Source organism: Typopeltis vanoorti, chromosome 23 (genome assembly GCF_054136105.1).
Source record: "Typopeltis vanoorti isolate ZY-2024b chromosome 23, IOZ_Tvanoo_1.0, whole genome shotgun sequence".
NCBI lineage: Eukaryota > Metazoa > Arthropoda > Arachnida > Uropygi > Thelyphonidae > Typopeltis > Typopeltis vanoorti.
Window position 1 is genome coordinate 52100793 of NC_143571.1, and position 23342 is coordinate 52124134.

Below are 23342 nucleotides of genomic sequence, written 5' to 3' on the forward strand. Positions count from 1 at the left end.
GCGAGCACCATTAACTGTTATTGCCTTACCAGCCGCATTTTCGAAGAAGAATGGACCGATGATGCCTCCAGCCCAAAATCCGCACCAAACAGTGACCCGTTGTGGATGCATTTGTTTCTCAACAATCACTCGTGGATTTTCTGAACCCCAAATGGGGTTCAGAAACGAAGTCGATTAACGAAGCCATCAAGATGAAAATGAGCCTCATCGCTGAAGATGATTTGGTTCGAATAATCTTCATTATTTTTAAAATATTGCTCAACAATGAAAATGCGTTGTTCTTTCGTGTAGCGCTCCATTTTTAATAACCCTGAATTGTCAGCTGTCACGCTGTCTTTTTTTTTTCTCTCTTTGGCAGCACTTTACCGCACAAATGGCGCTAAATTTAAATCTTGCGTGAAATTTGGGACTACCTGTACATTACGTCATTATTATTTATATTATAATATAATATTTATAAATATTATAATTTATATTATAATCGAGCAAGGCTGCTGGCGATGATGAAATTCGGCCCGAAATGCTAAAACCCTTAAATCGAGATGGTGTTCTCTGGCTGACTCGAGTGTGTCAGGCTGCTTGGATATCTGGGCGAGCACCAAAGCAATGGCAGACTGGCATAATAATACCAGTCTCCAAAAGGGAGACCAGAAGGATTGTAGTAACTATCGTGGCATCTCTCTCTGCTCAACTTGCCTGGGAAAGTCTATGTTAGGTGCTTGAAAAGACGGTGCAGGAGCATAGTTGAGTCAAAGTTCCAGGAAGAACAATGTCGCTTTCGTCCTGGTAGTAGAAGCACAACCGACCATATCTTCACTTTAAAGCAAATCTTTGAGAAATCTTGGGAATATGCCAAGAATGCCTACACATGTTTTGTGGACTTGGAGATGGCATATGACTGCGTTCCTCGGGATAAGCTTTGGCATGTAGTACAGGAGTATGGAGTGGATGGCCAACTATTAGTTGCCATCAATTCCCTGTATGAATGCACAGAGTTTTCAGTCAGGGTAAACAGCACAAACTCTGAACCTTTCACAGTCTCCGTTGGCCTCCGCAAAGGGTATGTTCGATCAACCCTCCTTTTCATATTATTTATGGACTGGATTGATAGGCACAGCCGAGGCAGTGAGTGTGTCAGAATTAGAAGTTGTAGCATTGGACGTCTGATTTTTGCAGATCACCTAGTTCTGCTTAGCTCTTCCACAGATGACCTCCAGCAGACCCTGGATAGGTTTGTAGCTGTTTGTGCAGATGCCGGAATGAAGATCAGTGTGGCCCAAACTGAAACCTTTGTGGTCTCAAGACAACATCCCAGTGCACTCTACATGTAAGTGGAGTCCCAATGAGGCAGGTGGAGAAGTTTAAATACCTTGGGTCCATATTCAAGAATGATGGAAAATGGGACGTAGAGCTAGATACTCGATTTGGCTTAGCAAGCTCAATATTGCGGGTATTTTGCCGTTCGGTAGTATTGAAGCGGGAGTTGAGCCAGAAGGCAAAGCTAGCTCTCTTCAATACAATCTATGTTCCCATCCTCACCTATGGTCATGACTGAAACAATGCGACACGAATCTAAGCGGCTGAAATGAGGTTCCTTCGAAGGGTTACAGAGCTGACAAGACTCGGCAGTCAGAAGCTCTGCAATTCGGGAAACCCTCAATACTCAACCGCTGTTTCTCCCTGTTGAGAGATAACAGTTACGTTGGTACGGGCACCTAGTCAGAATGACACAACAGATGCTCCCTCAGCAGGCCCTCTTTGCCAAGCCAGAGAGTGGGAGACCACGTGGAAGGCCAAGGACTCGCTGGATAGATTATATCCAAACCCTTGGGTGGACACGTTTGGAAATCCTACCAGAATACCTGAGCTTGGTGGCAGGATCGTGAACATTGGAAGTACCTCTTGCAGCTGTTTCCCCACAACCCAATTAGGAAAGGTGGGCCATGAAGATGTATGTATAATTTATAATATTATAAAATAATTTTATATGTCATATGCGAGATGATAAAAATGCGCGTATGTATGTATTTATTGGAGGACAGAAGTGTCTTGATAGAGTTCACTGCTAATTCTCTAGAGCAGTGTTTCCCAAACATACGGATTCCAAGGCTCCATTTGGAAAAATTAAAATATTTCACGGCCCGCAATGAAAAAAAAAATCTTAATATAGACATATATTCAAGATTTTGTGTTTGTAATCTTCTTTGTGTTTCTCATCAATCCCTTTGAAATGAAACTTATAGGGATAAGCATATATTTACTAATATTCATTAGTCACCGAAATACGTAAGAAGCATAATTTGTGAACCAACACCAATGTGTGATTTTTTCCATTAAAATATAAAAAAAGAACAAAAAAGGAATAATAAATAATAAAATTTAATACGTTTCTTTTAAGATTAAAATAAAATCTACTTAGTCTTAAAACATTTCAAATTTGTTTTAATTATTTTCCCCCCCTCAACAAAACTTACTGTCCCCAAGGGGGGGGGCGCGGCCCATAGTTTGGGAAGCGCTGCTCTAGAGCAGGAATTTCGGATTATCTGAATACTAGTGAATGTGATAGGTAAGCTTAGACATTGCACTCACAATAGGTTTATATAGTCTTTCACGGGGGATGCACAGAAGAAATTTATAGGTTATACGTAGAAACATGCAGAGATGATGCCGACCTACAGTATTATCCTGTACACTATTCCTAACCAGCAATCTGAATGCATATCACAATGAAGCTAGAAACTGATGGCTAAATTCGTTGAATATTTCATGCCGATTTTTCGGATTTTGGGATGAATATCACTGTTTTATGTGAGAATGATTAACAGGGACACAGCTGAAAGGAAACCATTTATTTTAGGGAAATTTCCTCATTCGCCTCACCGAAAATAATAGAAATTGATGACAAATGATCCGTAGCATGTGTTTTATTACCGTATTGGACAAATGCATTACATCCAAAAATGCAAATAGTGTGATATATGTTTACAGAGTTCTTATGGGAAATAATAACCGTATCGAAATTATCGCATCACTGAAAACCACTACTAAACTTCTCTGTAGGGAAGATGCTAATCTGTGTCATGTCTGCTCAAAATGCAACATCTCCAACAGAAAATATGAATTCGTACGAATATCATTCACGGAAGAGACAACTGATTTCGTGATGTGTGGTGATTTCGATACAACTGTGAATAAAAACGGATTAATTATTTTTTTGTTCAGCATCGTTTTCGAAGAATCGAAGTTAAGTTTGTTGTTCTAATATCATTGTAGACAGTAGTATACCGGACACTAAGAACAAGATCAAGATAAGATAAGAAATCGTGACGTGATTGGTTGTTGAGGTTATTACGTCATTGTGTGAGTGACGTCATGGGAAATTCTTTGTCAGAAAAGTTCATGCGTAGGCTCAACAAAATAGCAAACAGAAATGACACAGTTTAAGATAACACATATGAAAAATCTAAAGTGTGGGGGAAAAGAAATTCACACAATTTATTTATTGATTAGAATTAAATGTATTGGTTTAAAAAATGTTTGTGTGTTGTAGTGTTTTGTGTATCCCGTAGTGTTAAAAAAATTCATTTCACTTGTCAGAAGTCCATACTCTAACAGTACCCTGAATTCCAACAGGAAGTAACAGGTAGTACCCTCAACAAAAAGGCGTTTAGACTTCAACTGTATGATGTCATTTTGGAAAGAAAGCGTGCGAAAACCTAGCATGACCCACCGTACTAAGGAATTAACGAATGTCAACTAGATTTTCTGGTTATTTACAGAAATATGGTTCTTTCAACTCATATGTTTTGTGTGTTTTTATGCTGTGAATGTATGTTAAAATCAACAATTTAGAATAAATAATGTTTTCAGAACAAGTTCCGAGATGTCCCATTCTGGAAAGTAAGTTAATCTTTTTTGTTTAACTTAAACATATCGTGTGATATTTGCAATTTCAATGACCAGTGATCATATGTTTTGGTATGTGCAATTCTAATACTGAATAGCTTTTTTTCCCCATAACATTAATCATAGGAGATGTACATTAGAGTATCACCATGGATACAATAGCGACTTTTCTTCTAAATGTTTGTAGTTGAGGGAAACCGGCATTTAATTAATTATTCAGAAATGTCTAAAGGTTGTAGTTATCTCTACTCTAAACTAAACATTTCAATACTCATTTATGGTCAAGAAAAAAATTTGTGTGTGTGTGTGTGATGGGGACACCACCATATAATTAATTATCCAGAAAAGGTCAAAACGCTGCTGCCATCTCGACTCTACTCTAAGAATTTCCATTCACATAACGTCAAGACTCCTTATCCCTAAAAAAATCCCACAATGCTATATGAACCAAACACACCACGTGATGTTCCTGACAGATTTATTGTGCCCGAGGGAAATTCCAAACATTGCAAACTCTACCTTATCACTATCCATCACCCACAATGCCAATGCAAACAATTTACTTATCTACATCTCATAACACCCACACCCACGACACGGACGTCACTTCCCCCATACCCCTATTTTGTTGATAGTGTCCCAGCAATCATTACATGAATCCTTATCCACTAGTATATCTTCCTTTTCGTTTCAAAAGAATAACATCACTTATTTACAACTAACAAATTACGTCACTCATCTTCATCTAATAACAACACACATCAAGTACTCGGACGGCGTTTCCCCCATTCACCCTACCCCTATTTTGTTCGTAGTGTCCAACCAATCACAACACGAATACTTATCTCGAACCACACCCACAATTCCATACGCGAACAAAACAAACAACGTGACGTCAAACACACAGATGTTCCCCAGAAAAATTCCAAACATTCCAAACCCATGACGTCACTCACACAATGACGTAATAATCTCAACAACCAATCACCTCACGATTTCTTATTTTATCTTGATCTTGATCTTGTTCTTAGTGTCCGGTATACTACTGGAGACGTATACAGTAATCAGCGTTTGAGGCATTGGGAAGCGGGCAGACATTAATAGGAAGGAAATAAAAAGAAAAAATAAAACCCTATAATAAACTAAAATTGGCTCTGTTATCGGTGAGAAATCTGAGAGAGAAGGAAACGTCATCCGGTTTACAAACTGAAAAAAATCAGAGGATCAAAGATTACAACTACTGCTATAGTTAATCATTATCGTTTTCAGCATATAAAAATCGAACTACCCAAAAATACGTCTACCTTTGTTTCAACGACAGCTCAAGGTTTTTTAGAGTAGTTTCGAGCACAACAGTCAGCCACATTCTGGTCACTATGGCGTTCATATAACAATATCTTTCTATGATGTGTACATCCACAATTAAAAAAAAAAAAATTCAAAATGGCTTTTGATAGAAAAGTGCCAAATTCTGCAACACAAAAAAATCAACTGAATACTATCGTCCTTGTAAGAAAACCTGTCAAAATATCGAAGAGAGAAATTTCTTCTGTTTATTTAATTATTATGTTTTGTTTTTTGTTAAATGAATCAAATATTCTAATATTGCATTCTTTATTCAGGTCAAAGTAACAGAGTCATTTAATAATTAGTGCAGTTTTACAGAAAACAGAAGCTCTCAATTATCTTCACATGTTACGAGGTCCAACTCAATCTTATCGAGCATCGCAAGTACAAATAGTATTACCAGTACCCCTGCAAGAGCCACCTGATCTTCCCCTTTCTTTGCAATAGTCATTGCATTCATGTTCGTGCTCAGGACAACCATGATCAGCATGAACAACAGCAGCTGAAATTAAACAAAAAATTTCCAACATATTACACAAATAGTACTATGGTTTGTCCGAGGAGGCTATTTCTTATGTTCAACACATTTATTTGCATAATGATTGTGGTATCCATTTATTAGCATGGAATTCTTTCTGATCATAATCTTCTCTGAAAACTTGGAATACGCTGAAAATTAAACGTGTTTATTTTTTTAATAGATATGCAATCACGCTACGTCCTATTTTGGTATATGTGTTTGTAAAGTGTACTCATTTTGACATACCACCACATTGCATACTGGAAGGATGAAATAGCTTTGCCAAAAACATGTTTGAACAATGGAATTGGTCAATATCAAGTATACTTGCATAAAGCTTAACAGGAACACTCGAATGTTCTTGTTAAGTAATCCTGACAGCCTCTGAATGTAAGTCTCACATTCAGAGGCTGTCAGGATCAGTTGTTCACTTTACAAGTTGTTGAGAAATCATTGGAATATAACAAAGATCTGAATTTAAGTTTTGTAGTTCTAGAAAAGGCATGTGACAAGGCGTCAAGAGAGAAAGCTATTGAAAACGCCACGATTGAATGGTGTTAATGGGGCATTACATCAAGCAATATTTAGTCTTTATTTGAGTTGCAAGTCAGCAGTTAGAATTAAAGGAAGTAGAGGAAGATGGTTTAATGTTCAATCTGGTGTCAGACAAGGATATACATTATCCCATGGGTTATTCATGGTGTATATGGTATATGGATTGCATTATGAAGGAAAGTGGTTTTAATCCTGATATCAAAATTTGCAGATGTTAATGTTATTTCTTTGCTTTATGCGGACGATGTTATACTTCTGAAAAAATTCACTACAAGCCTGCAGGACTTCCTGACTAAATTGAATAACTGTTGAAATAGATATGGTAGAAGGTCAACAATAACAAGACAAAAACAATGAAAATAAGCAGAAGCATTTAAAATATCAACCGCTTTGTGAATGGAGAACCCATAGAACAAGTAAAATATTTCAGCTAGTTATGCACGATTTTTAGTGAAGATGGTAAATTAAATATGGAAATAGACAACAGAATCAACAAAGTTGGTATGGTAAGAAGTCAATTGAATAAATGTATATGGAATAAGATAGAAATTAATCAAAACACTAAAGTACCTCTAAACAAGATAGTGTTCAAACCAATTTTAACTTGTGGATCTGAGAGCTGGGTTTAGAAATAAAACACTTCACCAAAGACTAGAGATCGCAGGTATGAGAGTCCTGAGAAAGATTAGTGGCGTGAATAGATGACATGAATAGCAATGTTATAGTAAACACTAGGATTTTAGGAAAGAACTTGACATTGTCAGCATCCAGGAATACGTTAGCAGAGCTAATCTTAGATGGTATAGTTATGGTCACACAAACAGAATGGGAGAGGAAAGATTAGCAAAACAAGTGTTCTCTGCCAGGTTGGCAGAAAAACCACACAGAGCAAGACCAAGATATAGGTGGATTGATATGGTAAAAGTTGTCTTAGAAGACAGCAATATAAGATCTGATAACTTTGGAATCTGTGCAGGAAACAAATTAATTCGGAGGAAATTTGTAGAGAGGAAGGTAGTAATGATGTGTATTTTTTCATGTGGTACTATCATAATATCCTGCACACACACCCTTGAGAGTACATGTCAGGAATTTGATGATGATGCATTAAGTTGACAACTAGAAGTACAAAACATAAGAAAAGGGATGCATTTTAGTGTCAGACAGCAAATTTAAATATCTTGAAAGGTTTCAAATCGGTGAGCACGTCCATAATACCAGGTTTTTAGACGGACAGTCTGGTTGTGAGTGCTGATTTATCCGTAGTCTCTTTAAAATTCACTTAACAAAATTTTCTACTTGTTAAATATTTATCTAGCTTAAAAGGGTACTGGAAGACTGAGCATTGCAACATTGAGGACTGTTAAAAAACTGCAGATGACTATTGGAATGAATTACCGTTCAAATGTTGTTGCTATGGGCAACAGTCTCATCCTTCTAATCTCATATCGTTATTACGCAATCTGTACAATTTCGATTCAAGAAATTAATCTACAACTACCATGATCATGGTTATTTTCTTGCCAGTTTCTGATAAGGGGATGCGTAAAAAACAACAACCAAATCAAATTCTAGGTTTAAATACGGAGTAATTACTTCGAAAAAAGTGCTAAATGAATCAAGCAATGACAGCACAGCGGTAAAAAAGTAGATAATGTAGAAAGAGCCATCGAAAGCCTGAAATATAGAAAGGCAGCTGCAGTAGTTGATATTCGACCAGCAATGATCAAGTATGGAGGTATAAAAGTCGTACAGAGGCTGCATTGCATAGCTAAGAAGGCTTGGACAGAGGAATGAATTCCAGATGATTGGAGTAGAGCTCTCACAGTACCTATACGTAAAAAGGGAAATAAAACTAAAACTGAAAGTGAGAATTACAGAGGTATTTCTCTATTGAGTGTTCATGGTTAGATATATGCAAGCATACTTGAAAAATGGTTGAGAAGGATTGTGGAAGCTTGGTTAAGGCCAAGCTATATTCAGGTCGAATATCATCTACTCCAGCTGCCTTTCTACATTTCAGGATTTTGATAGCTTTTTCTACATTTTGTACTTTTTTACTGTCACTGCTTGTTTCATTTAACAATTGTTCGACGTAATTACTCCACTCTTCAAGGATATCTTTTCCTCCAGTTTTACTGTCACGTTTATCATCTGTAACTCCTTTTACAGCACTCTTTCCTCCATTTCTGTGCTTTTTTTTCAACAGCCTCTAGAATATTTTGCCACGTTCCTGATATTTATTATCCATGTCCTTGCAAAGTCTTCCCATGACTTTTGTTTAGCCAGGTGCTTCGCTTTCTTACATTGTTCTCTGTATTCTCTAAGAGCACAAGCTGTTTTATCTGCCAGGAACTTTTGATTTGCGTTCTTCTTTTCCTTCACTGCCTGTTTAACTTTCTGTATTCACTATGGAGTTCTGATTTTTGTGTACTTGCAGACAACCTCATCACATGCCTCTGTAGCTGAATCAGTCAATGTTAATTTCAGGGTATTCCACTGAATTCCAAGTTTCGGTTCATGTTTTCAATCTCTTTCATTTTTTCGTCAGTAATGTTTGTGTATTTTTTCTATAATTCACATCTGAGAGCTGCTCAACTTTTATTCGCTTTAAAACTTTCTTGAATGTTCTTCTTTTCAATATGAATCGATTTTATCTTTCTCAAAACTAAATGGTGATCACATCCAATTTATTCCATTTTTATGTTGAACAATGTATTAGTAATAACTAGTCCCCGTTCTGAACATAAATTAAACATGTATTTGCCATTAATATTAACCTTTTCCGTTAATGTAAGAGACATACAAAAATATTTTTCTTTGTCTGACAATTCAAGGACTACCTTTTTATTTTTGTTGTGTCAGTTGCTTTCTCTAAAGCCTCAAAAAAAGTCTTCCACTTCTACCTTAGTAGGACTTTTTGTGGGACCATAGGCACACATAAGTCTCATTCCCCAGTTCCCTATTCTCATATTTGCTCACATCACTCTACTTGACACTGCCTGTGATTGAAGAAGCTATTTAGTGTTGAACACTATGGCTACTCCTTCTTTTTCTTGATTGTCATTGCCTGAATATAACATTTTGTATTCATTGCTCAGAAATATCTCAACCTTTTTTGTTGCAGTCACCCCTATTATGTCGATCTGGTACTTCTCGAATTCCTCAGCTAGCTTCATTTCTTTGCCATTCAGGCTTCTTACGTTGATAGTACCGATCTTGAACTATGGTGATGTTGAGCTGGGGGTGTGTTTTAGGATTTGTTCCAGTCGCTGACGTTTTGCTGTTTACCCTGGTTCTTGGCGAAAACAAAGGGGGGGCCTTTTTTTACAGGGCGACACCCCAGCCGTCATGAAATTCTGTCACGTTGTACCATCAGTTTTTGTGGATTAAGCCAATAAGAATACAATTTGGTTGGTTAAATCCCAAATTGCCAGCTCATCATCGTTCGTTGAGTATCCAGGTAGACACATAACAGGGTACATCACGAGAAGGTAAGGATTAGACATTAGGTTAGAAGCCTTGGTTCGTTCTCCGCATTCGTTTAAAGGCTACGTGGAGGTCTTCTCCTCTTAGTAATACAGCTTTGACCCTTAAGCACTCCGTTAACTTAAAGCGTATGTATTAAATGAGCAAACATTGTGAAATTACAATGTCTACGATAATTTGATACTTTGTTAACTACTCCGTATTTAACATTAGGATACGTGAATAGTTGGATTAACGAGAGATTGGCAAAAAAAAGCGAGCTTAGGTTTAAAAAAATCATTAAAACATCCACCTTCGTTAATTAAAGAGAACAGTTAAGTTGTAAATCACAAACCAGTAGAACACTTAGTTGAATTTAAGTTTTAGTAATGTTTAATTTTGAGAATGAATTTTCATGAAAGTTATAATACTCTATGCAGTTCATTAAAATTTCTTTTATATATCTTTTATTAATATAGAGTATAATTAAAATATGCTATGTACAATTTGAGTTTTTATTAATTTGCCGGCCTGATTGGCCGAATAGTTGACATACCTGCTCTTCAACCAAGGGATCGCAGGGTCGACTTCCGTCGTGGGCATGTACGTTTGTGAATGTCTTTCGTTGCGGAACGTATTTCATTGCTTGGTGCAAAACCACCACCGTTCTGCTTATTGTGGACCTGAAGTGACTTAAAAAGTTTCATGTTTGGTCTCTGTGTGAGATTTCGGTACTATGTAAAATATAAATTAAAAATATATATATATAAAAGTGAAAAATATGAGAAAACATCCTTATCCCACCCACGGTACAAATGTATTATAGTCGTACTAATAATCTTTCACTGGTGGTATTACCCCATAGAAATTGAGTGGACACCAAAAGGGTATAAGAAAGAAAAAAATACTAAAATGTGTAGCAATTTTTTGTGCAGCTCTACTTTAGTGGTGAAATGCATGCGAAACACTAATAAGTTGATTCAGAGTATCGAATTAGTTTTAAAGTTTACACTGCACTTCAATTCCCCTTTCTTAGATTTGATTAATAAACCTATTGATTAATATATTTAATTGTTATGCATTCAGCTTGGACACTATGGAGGGAGAGAATTCGGGCACGCGATTATTTGATTACTTACCCAGCAAGCACGCAGCCAGAATGAAAACGATCACTGCTTTCATGATTCTCTACAGAAAGATCTCACTGTTCTGAAATGTAAACGAATATTATTTAAGAATCATTCTACTTAACACTAAAAATGCTGTTTTGCCTGCTAACAATTCTTCTGGATAATAATTCTAAAAAATACATCAAAATAAATTGCATATCATTGGCAAGTAATATTAGTAATCAATCCTTATATAAGCTATTTATAATTTATTTTCTGCAAGAAGGTTCTGACTGCATTGAGCTCAAGGATAAATCTCAGCGCTGATTGTCTTTATATACTTTTCGAATTCTGCTATTTCTCTATTAAGTGTGTTCTATCAATCTTACCAGCTTTCTTCTTTCAACTCCAACCCACATTGTCCATGAACCGTTATACGCATCTTCTTAAATTTAGTGCCAGTCTCAATTACTTATCATGGAAAAGTGATTTGACTCCGTATTAAGCATGTCGTCGTATAATTATGTTCTGATTCGGTGTCTACACGTTTTGTTAGTTTTTTGGGATAAAAAAAATACTCGCAGTTTCCAAGAATAAAAACTTTGCTACCAAATGAGATCTGATTTATGCATTATGAGATCACATCATGCACAACGAAATGGAATCCTCATACAGTTATTTTTTTTAATCTGGAGAGTATTAGAACTCAATACATCTTTACATTAGAAGGGAATCGTGGGAAGTACATGCACTGAGATACGGAGGTTGTAATTCTTGTTCTGAATTACGAACAGATCAGCTACTGTTAGATTCTTCGAGAACTATAGGAATCATAGAGAACAGAACCCAGATCTTTCTAACCGAAGATAATTCATACCGACTGAACTAATAGAGACGTATGTGGAACATCCGAGGATTTCTGGTGTTATATTACATTATATTCTTATAAATAACCATACACCTGCGTTAGAAAAGAGTTGAGTGAGGCCATTAAATTTTTAATTTATATAAAGGTATTGGATGATGACAAGATAAATCTTTGTACAAATCAGCAAGCCTCTGTAGTTCACCCATATATCGAGGACATTGGTTTTTCATTCCGTGAAATGTGGATTTTTATCACACAAAAAGGGTAAATGGCCAAATAAGTGGATCAAATTTCAGATACAACATCCTCTTAAACCATTATCATTATTTTATTACTAATATTGTAATAGAATATACTTCGGAGTGTTCTCTGATACTAGAATAACATCCATCCGCGCGGTTAGCTTAGTGGCTGTGCGCTTCGCAACCATATGTCTGGGGAAGGCTTGTCCTAGGTTCGATTCTCTTCGGAGACGTGAAAAGCTCAAGGATCTTCATACCAAGTTAGCCGGACTTGAGGGCGGGCAGCGGGGTTTTTCTACCAGTTCAGCTGGGGCTTTTCCATCCTGAAAGCAGACAAATCGGGCCCGTGAACACACACGGACTACAGTCATGAATACCTCGAATAGGGATGCAGCAGAAGAGTGGTGTGCTGGCTGCATTATTTCACCATGACTCCTCATTAGGAGGAGACCCAACCCGTCTGAAGCAAATGGAAGGGAGAGATAGATAGATAATATAACATCCTAGTATTCTCTGATCCTATGTCAATCGAAAATAGTCTGCATACTTTATAGTGTTACTTAAGCTGCCAAAGGTGAACAGTTGTCGCAATATTTTAATTCATATTAAACTAATTTGATATAACATCTTAAAACCTTATAACTTACATATTCAATCAAACTGTAATAATTTCTTCTTTATTTTTCTTGTGTTATATCAGCTGCTATAATATCATTTTTGTTCTAGGTGTTTATCAGAACTTTCCAGATACCAATCAGATGTAGTAAATTCATGAAAGTCGAAGAAATATTTTTTTTGTGATAAGAATTTTTTACGAAGTTTCCTGAGTTAAAAATTCGGATTCTTGAAGATACATTGATTGTTGTTAGAAATATTACTAAAGGCAATTTTTAAATTAAGTGGCGCGTGTGTTAAATGATATTTTTGCAAAGAAAACAGTGAAATGATATATTTCTCTGAATTTCTATTTTTTTTTTTCGATTCAAGTGAAAGCAATAGGGGTTTGTATTTCTCTTCTACAGTATTTTATTTTATTTTATTTGTTTTGTTTTAACGAAACCTGTGGTGAGATCATGATTTAAAAAAAAAACACACGTATTAACACACAGTGAAAATGATTTAATTCTAAATATTTCTTCCTAAGTATCTTAGGACATCATCAGTACATGAGTTTAAACCATAATAGGTTTAAACTCATTTACTGATGAATTCTATTGTAATCATACAGTTAGGGCGCATGATTACAATAGAATCTCATTAAACGTGCGTAACGTGTTACAGAAGAAAAAAAAATTATTATTTAACACAATTTTGTATGACAATTTACTATACTTTAGGAATAGTAAGAACGTGTTGCGGTTTAAATTTGGTCTGTGAAGTAAGGCTTCAGCAGGTTCTTTGTATAAACGTTCATGTTTATATAAAGATCTATGTAAAAGTTATGACTTTTCCCAATGGATCCTATGGTTTGGATTTTCAATTCCGTGTTGAGAGAGGCCAGATTTCTGCGGGGTTTAAAAAGACGAATGTGGTCTTGATGTTCCGAGAGGATAGACCTACCAGTCTTTCCAAAGTGAGATAATTTGCATGATCATGGAATCACATAAACGCCAGACAACATCAAATGTGAGAGTTTGTCCTTAGGAGAAGGTAATAAGTTGTACATTTGGTTGATAGGTTTGTAAGTAGTGGCAAAATTGTATTTCTTCATAATTTTAGAAAGACGTTCCGCGATGCCTTTGACGTAAGATACGGGAATCCTATGGACTTCTTCCTGTCTGGTTTGATGTGTGGAAAAGTGACTGATGATTTTTTGAGTTGTTTTAGGATTACATTAATTTAGGATGGCTGTATTTTTGATTACTTCTAATTCTTGGTTTAAAGATTCTTCAGAGGAGCAGAATTTGTCTGCTCTGGAAACTAGTCATTTAATAATGCCAGATTTCTGAGATGGATGATGAGCGGAAGAATTGTGAATGTAGCGATCTGAGAAAGTAGGCTTGCGAAAGACAGACGTGGCGATGGAACTATATTCTTTTCTTTGGATGTGTAAATCCAAAAAAAAAAGATACTTTGTGGAGAATCTTTTTCTAATGTAAAGTTCATGCGATGATGAAGAAGGTTAATTTTATCTTTTTGGACATCCAAAGAAAAGAAGACGGTTCCACCGCCTCGTCTGTCTTTCGCAAGCCTACATTCTCAGGTCTCTACATTCACAATTCTTTCGCTCATCCTCCATCTCAGAAATCTGGCATTATTCAATCACTAGTTTACAGAACATACAAATTCTGCTCCTCTGAAGAATCGTTAAACCACGAATTAGAAATAATCAAAAATACAGCCATCCTAAATGGATATAATCCTAAAACAACTCAAAAATTCATCAGCCACTTTTCCACACATCAAACCAGACAGGAAGAAGTCGATAGGATTCCCATGCATTACGTCAAAGGCATCTCCGAACGTTTTTCTAAAATTGTGAAGAAATACAATCTTTACACTACTTACAAACCTATCAACCAAATTTACAACTTGTTATCTTCTCCTAAGGAGAAACTCTCACCTTTGATGATGCCTGGCGTTTGAGATTCCATGATCATGCCAATTGTCTTGCTTTGGATAGACTGGTAGGTCCGTCCTCTCGGAACATCAAGACAGACCACATTCGTCTTTTTAAACCGCAGAAATCTGGCCTCTCTCAACACGGAATTGAAACTCCAAGCCATAAGATCCATTGGGAAAAGTCAAAACTTTTACATAGATCTTTATATAAACATGAACGTTTATACAAAGAAAGTTCTGAAGCCCTACTACACAGACCAAATTTAAACCGCAACGACGTTCTTACTATTCCTAAAGTATGGGAAATTGTCATACAAAATTGTGTTAAATAATAATAATTATTATTTTGTTCTTCTGTAACACTTACGCAATGAGATTCTATTGTAATCATGCGCCCTAACTGTATTATTCCTATTATTGTTTAAAATACTGTACAGATGATGTCCTAAGATACGCAGGATGAAATATTTACAAATAAATAATTTTCACTGTGGTTAATACGTGTGTTTCTTTTAACTGATTCTTCTACAATATGCTTTATGATTTCTAGGACTGCATATTCTCATTTTGTTTCATTTGAATTGGAAATTGCTGATAGAAAGATATTGCTACATTTTGAAAAATGCATCAAAATAAATTGTATATCATTATTATTGGCAAGTAATATTTGTAATCAATCCAGATAAAAGTATCATGTACCACTCTTACCAGCTTTCCAATTTCAATTCCTATCCGCACTAGTGCATGTACTATTACGTGATTATCGTAATCTAGTAAACCCTATAAATAAACTTTTATGGATACGTTTTACTAGTGAGATTTACTAATCGATCTAAGTAGACTGAATTTCTAATGTTTTCCCGAAATAAGAAGGAGATTTTCATAACAATCTCCTTCTTATTTTTCATAACAATCTCCATAACAATCTCTGCAATCAACTTATTTTTTTAAGCAAAACAATAGTCACTTTGGAAAGTCAAGCACTTACCTATGAATCAGATCGCTTGGACAGATGAATTGTGGAATATTATGATCAAATGGAATATATATAGTCTGAAATTACGAAAAACAACAAATGTATTAGTATCACCATAAAGTGTAACTCCAAACCTGATTGGAGAAATGCCGAACATACGAGATGAAGGAGGAGTCACCAGCACAGCTGTATGGCTTCCTGTTATTCAGTACTGAATGATATTTGATCTTCATGGCGAATTTAAGAAGTGTTATGGAAAATATGGCTCATCTAGTTCCTATTGAATGTCAGCCCTACACACATACATAATAGTTTTTTCCCTTAAATGTATTTGTGCATGATACAAAATAAGAAACCGCATCGGAATATTTTATTGCAGCAATCACCTCTCTATACAATCAGAATAAGCATGAAAACTTTTGGCTTTAATTACAAATATCATTCTCGTAACACAAACTGAATAACAAATTAATACTTTCCCACTTCCATTTCAATATGCGAAATCCGACTGAATAATATTTAGATTCACTTGCCCGTGCACAACAACAACAACGCTACTGATAAAATGGGAGAAGTTTTTCATGTTCCCCTTTATCTGGGGAGAAAGTAATTTTGTTATGAGTAGTTTGTGAGCTTAAAGCTCACAAACTTTAACATACTCCCCTTTACCATACCCCCATATGCATGGGCTTTAACATACCCCACCCTTTGGGGGCTCTGAGATTAAGTGCAGTTTCTCTCAAGTAATAGTTTATTTCTTTTGCTGCGTCCGTTAATCATAGGGTAAGGTTGAGCAATTGATTTGGAGACTTTCGTACAGGTGAATAAGGCGTGACTAGTGGATCGCAGTCCTTTATTTAATTGTATACCTAGGTATTTTGTTTCTGATTGTCATGGGATTTTAGTGAATAACTGAATATCTAATTTGGGGATGCTAGTCTCCTGGTGATGACGGTACTGTTTTGTGAGTATCTGCATATGGAACCGAGGTGTTTGCCATAGGGTTTTGTGGGATATCTGATGTGTGTTGATTGAGAATAAATGCGGAGGCAATAAGAAGCCTTGTGGAACTCCAGATAATATTTTGAGCTGAGTAGAATTTATGCTACCAATATAGACCGGCATTTTTTTATCACTAAGATATGATTTAATCAAGCCTATCAAATATGAACTCAAATATGAGAGAACATCCGGAATTTAGAACGATATCAGATCATGAAATCGTATTGCCATCTTCCGTACAATTCCAGTAACTCGAAATGTCGAAATTTATTAGCCCATCGACAATCATTCAATCATTCTATTATAGTCAGGAGATAAATTTCGCTATCCTATGTGAGATATATAAATACAATTTTTTTATTATGTGAGATAAAAAAATTAATTATTATATCTATTAAGTACGAATGCGTGGAATAAACAGCAAATAAATATATACAGGTATACAATTAAAACTTTAGGAACATTAAATAAAATGAAAATAGAAACGGAAGACATATTTCATCTCACCGGAAGTACATTAAAACCATCTTTACGCATTTCCTGGCAAAACCGACTCCGAAATATAAGCTCTATGCTTCGAGCGAAAACAAGAATTAGACGTAATTTTTAATGCAGTGACGGAAGATAGTAAGAATAAAACCAGAATGAACTTGCAGATTTAACTATTCATATAATATGGCACATGCTAACTATGACACCTCGTAAAGTAAGTAACTAAATGTCCATTTATAATGAATTTAGGTTGTAATTTAATCCATACTGGTATACCCTTATAATGCGAATATACACTATAGTGCAAAAATTGTTGCTGTCAGCTTCTCGACTAATGTATCCTGTCGACATGTGCCAGTTATATGTATAAAATGTATATAAAAATAAAATTAAATGACTCTATACCAAGAAAGAAGAGTTTAATGTTAAAATACGACTAGAATAGTTGAATATAGAGAAATATCGCTTGATTCGTCTCATATTAATAACAGCCTTAGCTATAATATTTCTGATGCACTCACTGTCACTGTCCAATACTGGCGCACTCGTGTCAGCTCACGCACAGCTTCGGTTGGAACTCTAGCACGCATTCCTGTTTTTAAATGTACTTGTGTGTGTTTATACCAGATCTGTTAATGTATTTTATCATGTTTCTCTTATTTTTTATTTAATTCTTTGCCTGTAATACCTGAAGAAGTTGAATTTCAACGAAACTAATCGTATCTGATCATTAAACTCTTCTTTCTCGGTATAGAGTCATTTAAATTTATATATATATATATATATATATATATATATATATATATATATATATATATATATATATATATATATATATATATATATATTTAAAAGAATTGAATGACTAGAACCGAGATTTAAGTAAAAAGGTTTTAATATTAAAACACGACTAGTTTCCGCTTGTATATATATATATATATATATATATATATATACATGAAAAAATATATTAACAGATCTAGTATAAAACAAATACATTTAAAAAAAGAATGCGTGCCAGAGTTCCAACTGAAGTTGACTACGTGCGTGAGCTGGTATTAATGCGCCAGTATTGGACAGTGGCAACGTGCGCATCAGAAATATTAAAGCTAAGGCTGTTATTAATATGAGATGAATCAAGCGATATTTCTTTAGATTCAATTATTCTTCTTTCCAGTTCATCATAGCACACATGGATATTAGAGGTTTTTTGCCAGTCAACGATGTGTTGGCGGCCATCATCTGCGTTGATGGAGAAGAGAACGTGGCTAGAGAGAGCGCTGGCTCTGGTTCTTGTAAGAAATGTCTCTTTGATGTTCTTCCATGCGTAAAAGGATGGACTTAGCAGTTTGGCCGTAATATGGTTTGCCACAATCACACAAAATCTTATAGACTCCTGGATACTGAGTAGGAAGATGTTTCGTTTTTAGGTCTGCTTAGTATGGAGCGAAGTTTAGGGACCGTAGTGAAGCAAGTTCTAATGTTGAATTTCTGAAGCATTTTTGCCAGTTTCGGGGAGAGAGAGAGCTATGTATGGTAACGAAATAAAACCTCTTGATGGAGAAGAATCTTCAAGAGCAGTTGAGTGGGGGACAGAGAGAAATTTATTAATCTTTTTAAGAGAGAATCCATTGTTAACGAAAGACTTTTTAAAGAAAATTGAATTCATATTCAATTTCTGTTTCATCTGTTAATAAAGATCTGGCACGATGAGCCAGGGTTGAAATAATATCAAACTTTTGTGGAGGGTAGTGATGGGAAGAAGCATGTAGGTATCTGTCTATGTGAGTGGGTTTTCTAAAAATGGAGATTTTGATGTTCTCACCGCATCTCGTAAGTTTTAAGTCCAGAAAAGGAAGACATTCGTCGGATTCTAGTTCACAGGTGAAGTTGATTTTCTGATGAAACTTGTTGAGGTGGTCCAGGAAAAGGTTGAGGTTCTTGATACCGTGTTCCCAGATGAGAAATACATCGTCAATGTAACGATACCAAACTTTAGGTTTAAGAAGTGAGGAATTAATAGCATTTTCTTCAAAATCTTGAAGAAATATGTCAGCAAGAATCGGAGAGAGCGGGCTGCCCATAGCTAAACCTGAGTTTTGTTTATAAATCTTGTTATCGTATTTGAAGTATCCTGAGTTCACACAGTGAGAAAGTAAGGAGAAATATTTCTTGGATAGTTTCCTCTGGAGAAGGTCTAGAACATCTTGAGTAGGGACATTCGTGAAGAGGGAAACAATATCGAAACTTGCCATTAAATCGGATGTCGTGAGTTTGATATCTTTAATTTTTGAGACAAAATCAGCTGAATTTTTTATATGAGAAAAGGAAGTACCACAAAGGTTTTTTAAAAAGGATGCGAGGTATTTTGAGAAGTTGTAAGTAGGGGAGTTTATGCCTTCAACGATAGGTCTAAGAGGAGAGTTTAATTTATGGATCTTAGGGAGTCCATATAACCTACGGATTAGAGGATGAAACGACCTAAGGGAAAGACGGATGTTTCTTGGTAACTCTGAGGTGGTTTTCAGTAAATTGTTGGTCCTATTGTGCAGTTCTTTAGTAGGATCACTATTTAGTTCAGAGTAAGTGTCAGTGTTTAGTAGTACTAAAATTTTGTTATGATAATCTGATCTATTTAAGATGACAGTAGCATTCCCTTTGTTTGCAGGGAGAATAATGATGTCATTATTGTATCTCAAAATTTTAATGGCTGATCTCTCAGAATGAGAAATGTTATCAGAAGGTGGTCTTGCATGATTTATAGTGAAAATAGCTTCCATACGAAGAAGGTTTGCTTCTTGGATCGGTAATAGGGATGCTGCTTTTTCTATCTTTGTTAAGAATAGTTCTTTGGGTATTGAAGTAGGAGCTATAACAAAATTGAGACCTTTGGCAAATACACTTTCTTCTGCCGTTAAAATTGGATGGGAAGAATTATTAATTACAACTTTTTTTAAATATATATATATATATATATATATACATATCTGTTTGAATACTATAGTTTGTGCCGATTTCACAATTTGTGTCCTTATTGTCGGGCTTGTTTTGCCTTTATAATAATTTTACCAACAATATCAATATCCGGGTTAGAAAATACGAAAATAACTATTGAATTTCTTATTATGAAATTCTGACTCTTTTAAAAAAGAATACTTATAAAGTGTTGTTAGAAATTAAAAAAAAAAAAAACATGTTAACTGTTTTTGTATGAAATAAAATATACAAAAATTACAAACTTTTTTTAGAAATGTTTCGCACATTTTTTTTATCTTTAAACGTAGAATATTATGTATCTAAACATTGATCGAAATCGTATATTTTCACTGCCCACATTGGGCGAGCATATAGTTCACAAACACTCCATTCAAAGTTCTTGCATTACAGGACAAAGGGGAATATGAACAGCAAATTTGCTTCACCTGTCTAGCCAGAAATGTTATTGAAATCGTATACGTCGTAATAGTCCATGTGTTTTCACATTTGTTAACAAAGAAATTCTATACCTTCAACTAAAGAAGCATTAAAATCACGTATAATCCTATAGCGATTTTGTTACCGTAAAATCTGACCCTTCTAGTTTGATCAGAGATAGTGTGAGTTCTGCCTCTGAACAAACTTTATTAAAAACAGCAGAAACCATTCTACTGTCTTACGGTAGAGAAAAAATTGACTTAATTTTTCCTATTAATTAATTAATTCTAAATTAAATTATTTCAGTTTAAAAGCAAAAAAAAAAAAAACTAACAAGTAAAATATTATTAAATTACATAAACTTACCTTTTAAAATCACTCAGTCACTCACTAGACACAGAGGATAAACTAACCGGTCACTGTTTACAAATCAGAAAAAGATGAACTAAAAACAGGAACACGTGTTTTTTTGCTGCAATAAAACACGTGTTCTATGGCTACCCCACAGTGGGCCGAAAGAAGCCAATTAATACTAAAATTTTAAGACAGACATAGCATTTCCAGGTTCGAGGGTGTAAGATTACATATCTCAATAATCAATTTTACGATTATAATTTGTGGAATTTTTTAATCGATCCCGGGAGGAAGTTCCCCGTTTCTCTCATCCCTGGGGATGCCCATAACCATGTGATTGCATTTTATCGATGTATGAAAGTTTTGAGGGGCATAGTGCACAGCGCTCATCTTAATTGGTCCAATGCAATTAATTACAGGATAACATTGAATACTTCTACGTAGAGTGTGTGTGTGGGGGGGACAATCTGATTTAGGATTTATTAGAAAAAACAATGAAGGAGAATACTATATTTGTTTGGTATATTTGAAATACTCAAAGATGAAAATATGTGAAACATCATTTATAAGACATGTGAGAATAGGAAAGAATAAGTGTGAGTAGAAACACTTTCATTAATGGTAAAGAATAATTAATAATTATCATTTGTGATATGTGTCCTATAATTTGCTGGGTAGAGCGAATAGCACGATCCTATAAATTCTAAACATGAATAAGTGAATTTATGATGGCATAATTAAAAAAAAACTTATGAAGAGAGAAAGAGAGAGTATTGCAGGAATAAATATGGTTTGATGGAGCAGCAAATCATCTCGTAAAATTTTTTGCACATGTTATGTGTATTTTGCCAGCGTTTGTGTATATTTCGCTCCGTTTTTCAAGAAATTTGTTTATTGAGACTCAGTATACATAACAACCGATCATTATCAGAATTATCCACACTTTTGGGAATCCTAAATTCATTATTTTGTTTTATTTTATTTTTTTAAGTATCAGCGGTACTTCTGCCTTATCAATCTCATATATGCTGGTATTTTGTTGTAGATCAACAACGTCTTATAATACGTAGAATATTCATTTTTATTCAGGAATAGATATATTTTACTGTCTGTTGTTTCCTAAGACTAGAATAAAAATGTCTTTATATACCGTTAAAAAGTTTGCAATGTCAACAGATGCTACAATGCAGAAGCAAAAGAAAAAACAATTAGCTTTTTTCTCCTAACATCCACTTTCAAATTTTCAGTTCCAGAAAACATGTGTAACAGCTGTTTGTAATATAGCCATCGGATACAGAAAGTGCTCAACTCATGACAAGTGACAACGTTCAATTGGATTGGTTGACACAATAACCAATCACAGACGCTAGGTGCTAAGTGAGCTCAAAATATTTGCTCTCCCGGCGCCGCCTTAGCGGTTTAAAAATATTAGAAAGCTAAGAATTTGATCCATTGTACCCTCTTTACATCTTTTCGAAGGCTCAAAGGTGTATGCATTTCGCAAGCACACCAGGGCTATAAACGCGAATGTAACGCAATGTTTATGCTGCAAAAAGTGCATTCTTTATGAAGCACTAATGCTTCATTGTCCTGCTCACCTCGTGAACAGGACAATAAACATTAGTATACTGTGTTCATTTTTAGGAATCGCGCGAAGTTTGCAAACAAGTGGGGGAGTCTTTAACGGAATAAATACAAAAAATATAATATGGGTAATACTGATATTTCGTGGATGATCTTCGAACACCTAGTACACACGGAATATTCGCCCCTGATATATATATATATATATATATATATATTTTTTTTTTTTTGAATGCAGATCCATGTGTGTTCACTGGCCATATTCTGCCTGTTCTGAGGGAACGAAAACCTGAGTATACGGGCGAAAAAACCCTCCACCTCAGTATGAGACCGGCTAACTCACCTTTCGTCGAAATAGACCATATAAAGGTTACTTAGGTCATGGGTCTTTCCGAACAAATGACTTCGTCTATACTGAGCAATAGACGGCCTATTTTAGACCTGTAATTCAGCAAAGAGAAAGTGTAAAGAAGGGAATTTGCTAACTAGGAAATGACTATTTTCTGCTTCATTGGACTTATCTGTTCGTGAATCATCGTCAGGGAAATGCTAGTTCAAAAATGATGGGTCTTTACGTGAATGTTTCTAATAATTTTTTTCTGTTTCACATTAACATAAATCTTCCGAGGCTGATTACAATCTGTATACAGCAAGTTTTAATCATCCAACAGACTTTTTTCAATTTTATTTTCGTTAAAATATATATAAAGTCAAGAGGCGTTTAATGAACATAGTGAGAAAAAAAGAAAGAGAAAAAAAAACAAGAAAAAGGGAAAAAAAAAGGAAACCAATAAAATAATAAATAACAAAGCACGGACACAGATAAGTCAAGAAATAACGTAAATCAATCCGAATGTTTTCATCTTGTAACTTCATCCATATGTAACCATCCACTAGCGGGAGCAACTAGACCCGGTATAAATCGTACAAGAAAGCTGGTTTC

General features: G+C 35.2%; 1 protein-coding gene across 1 annotated transcript; it reads right to left on the reverse strand.

Moving 5' to 3' along the window:
* Nucleotides 1–5509: 5509 nt before the first annotated feature.
* LOC150093852 (defensin BmKDfsin1-like) lies at nucleotides 5510–15630 on the reverse strand. The gene is made up of 3 exons (XM_090412570.1): nucleotides 15566–15630; nucleotides 10936–11005; nucleotides 5510–5755 (listed from the first exon to the last, which is right to left on the reverse strand). Exons 2-3 carry the CDS (start codon nucleotides 10976–10978, stop codon nucleotides 5622–5624), a joined length of 177 nt encoding a protein of 58 aa, XP_090268696.1. The 5' UTR covers nucleotides 10979–11005; nucleotides 15566–15630; the 3' UTR covers nucleotides 5510–5621.
* Between the last annotated feature and the right edge of the window lie 7712 nt (nucleotides 15631–23342).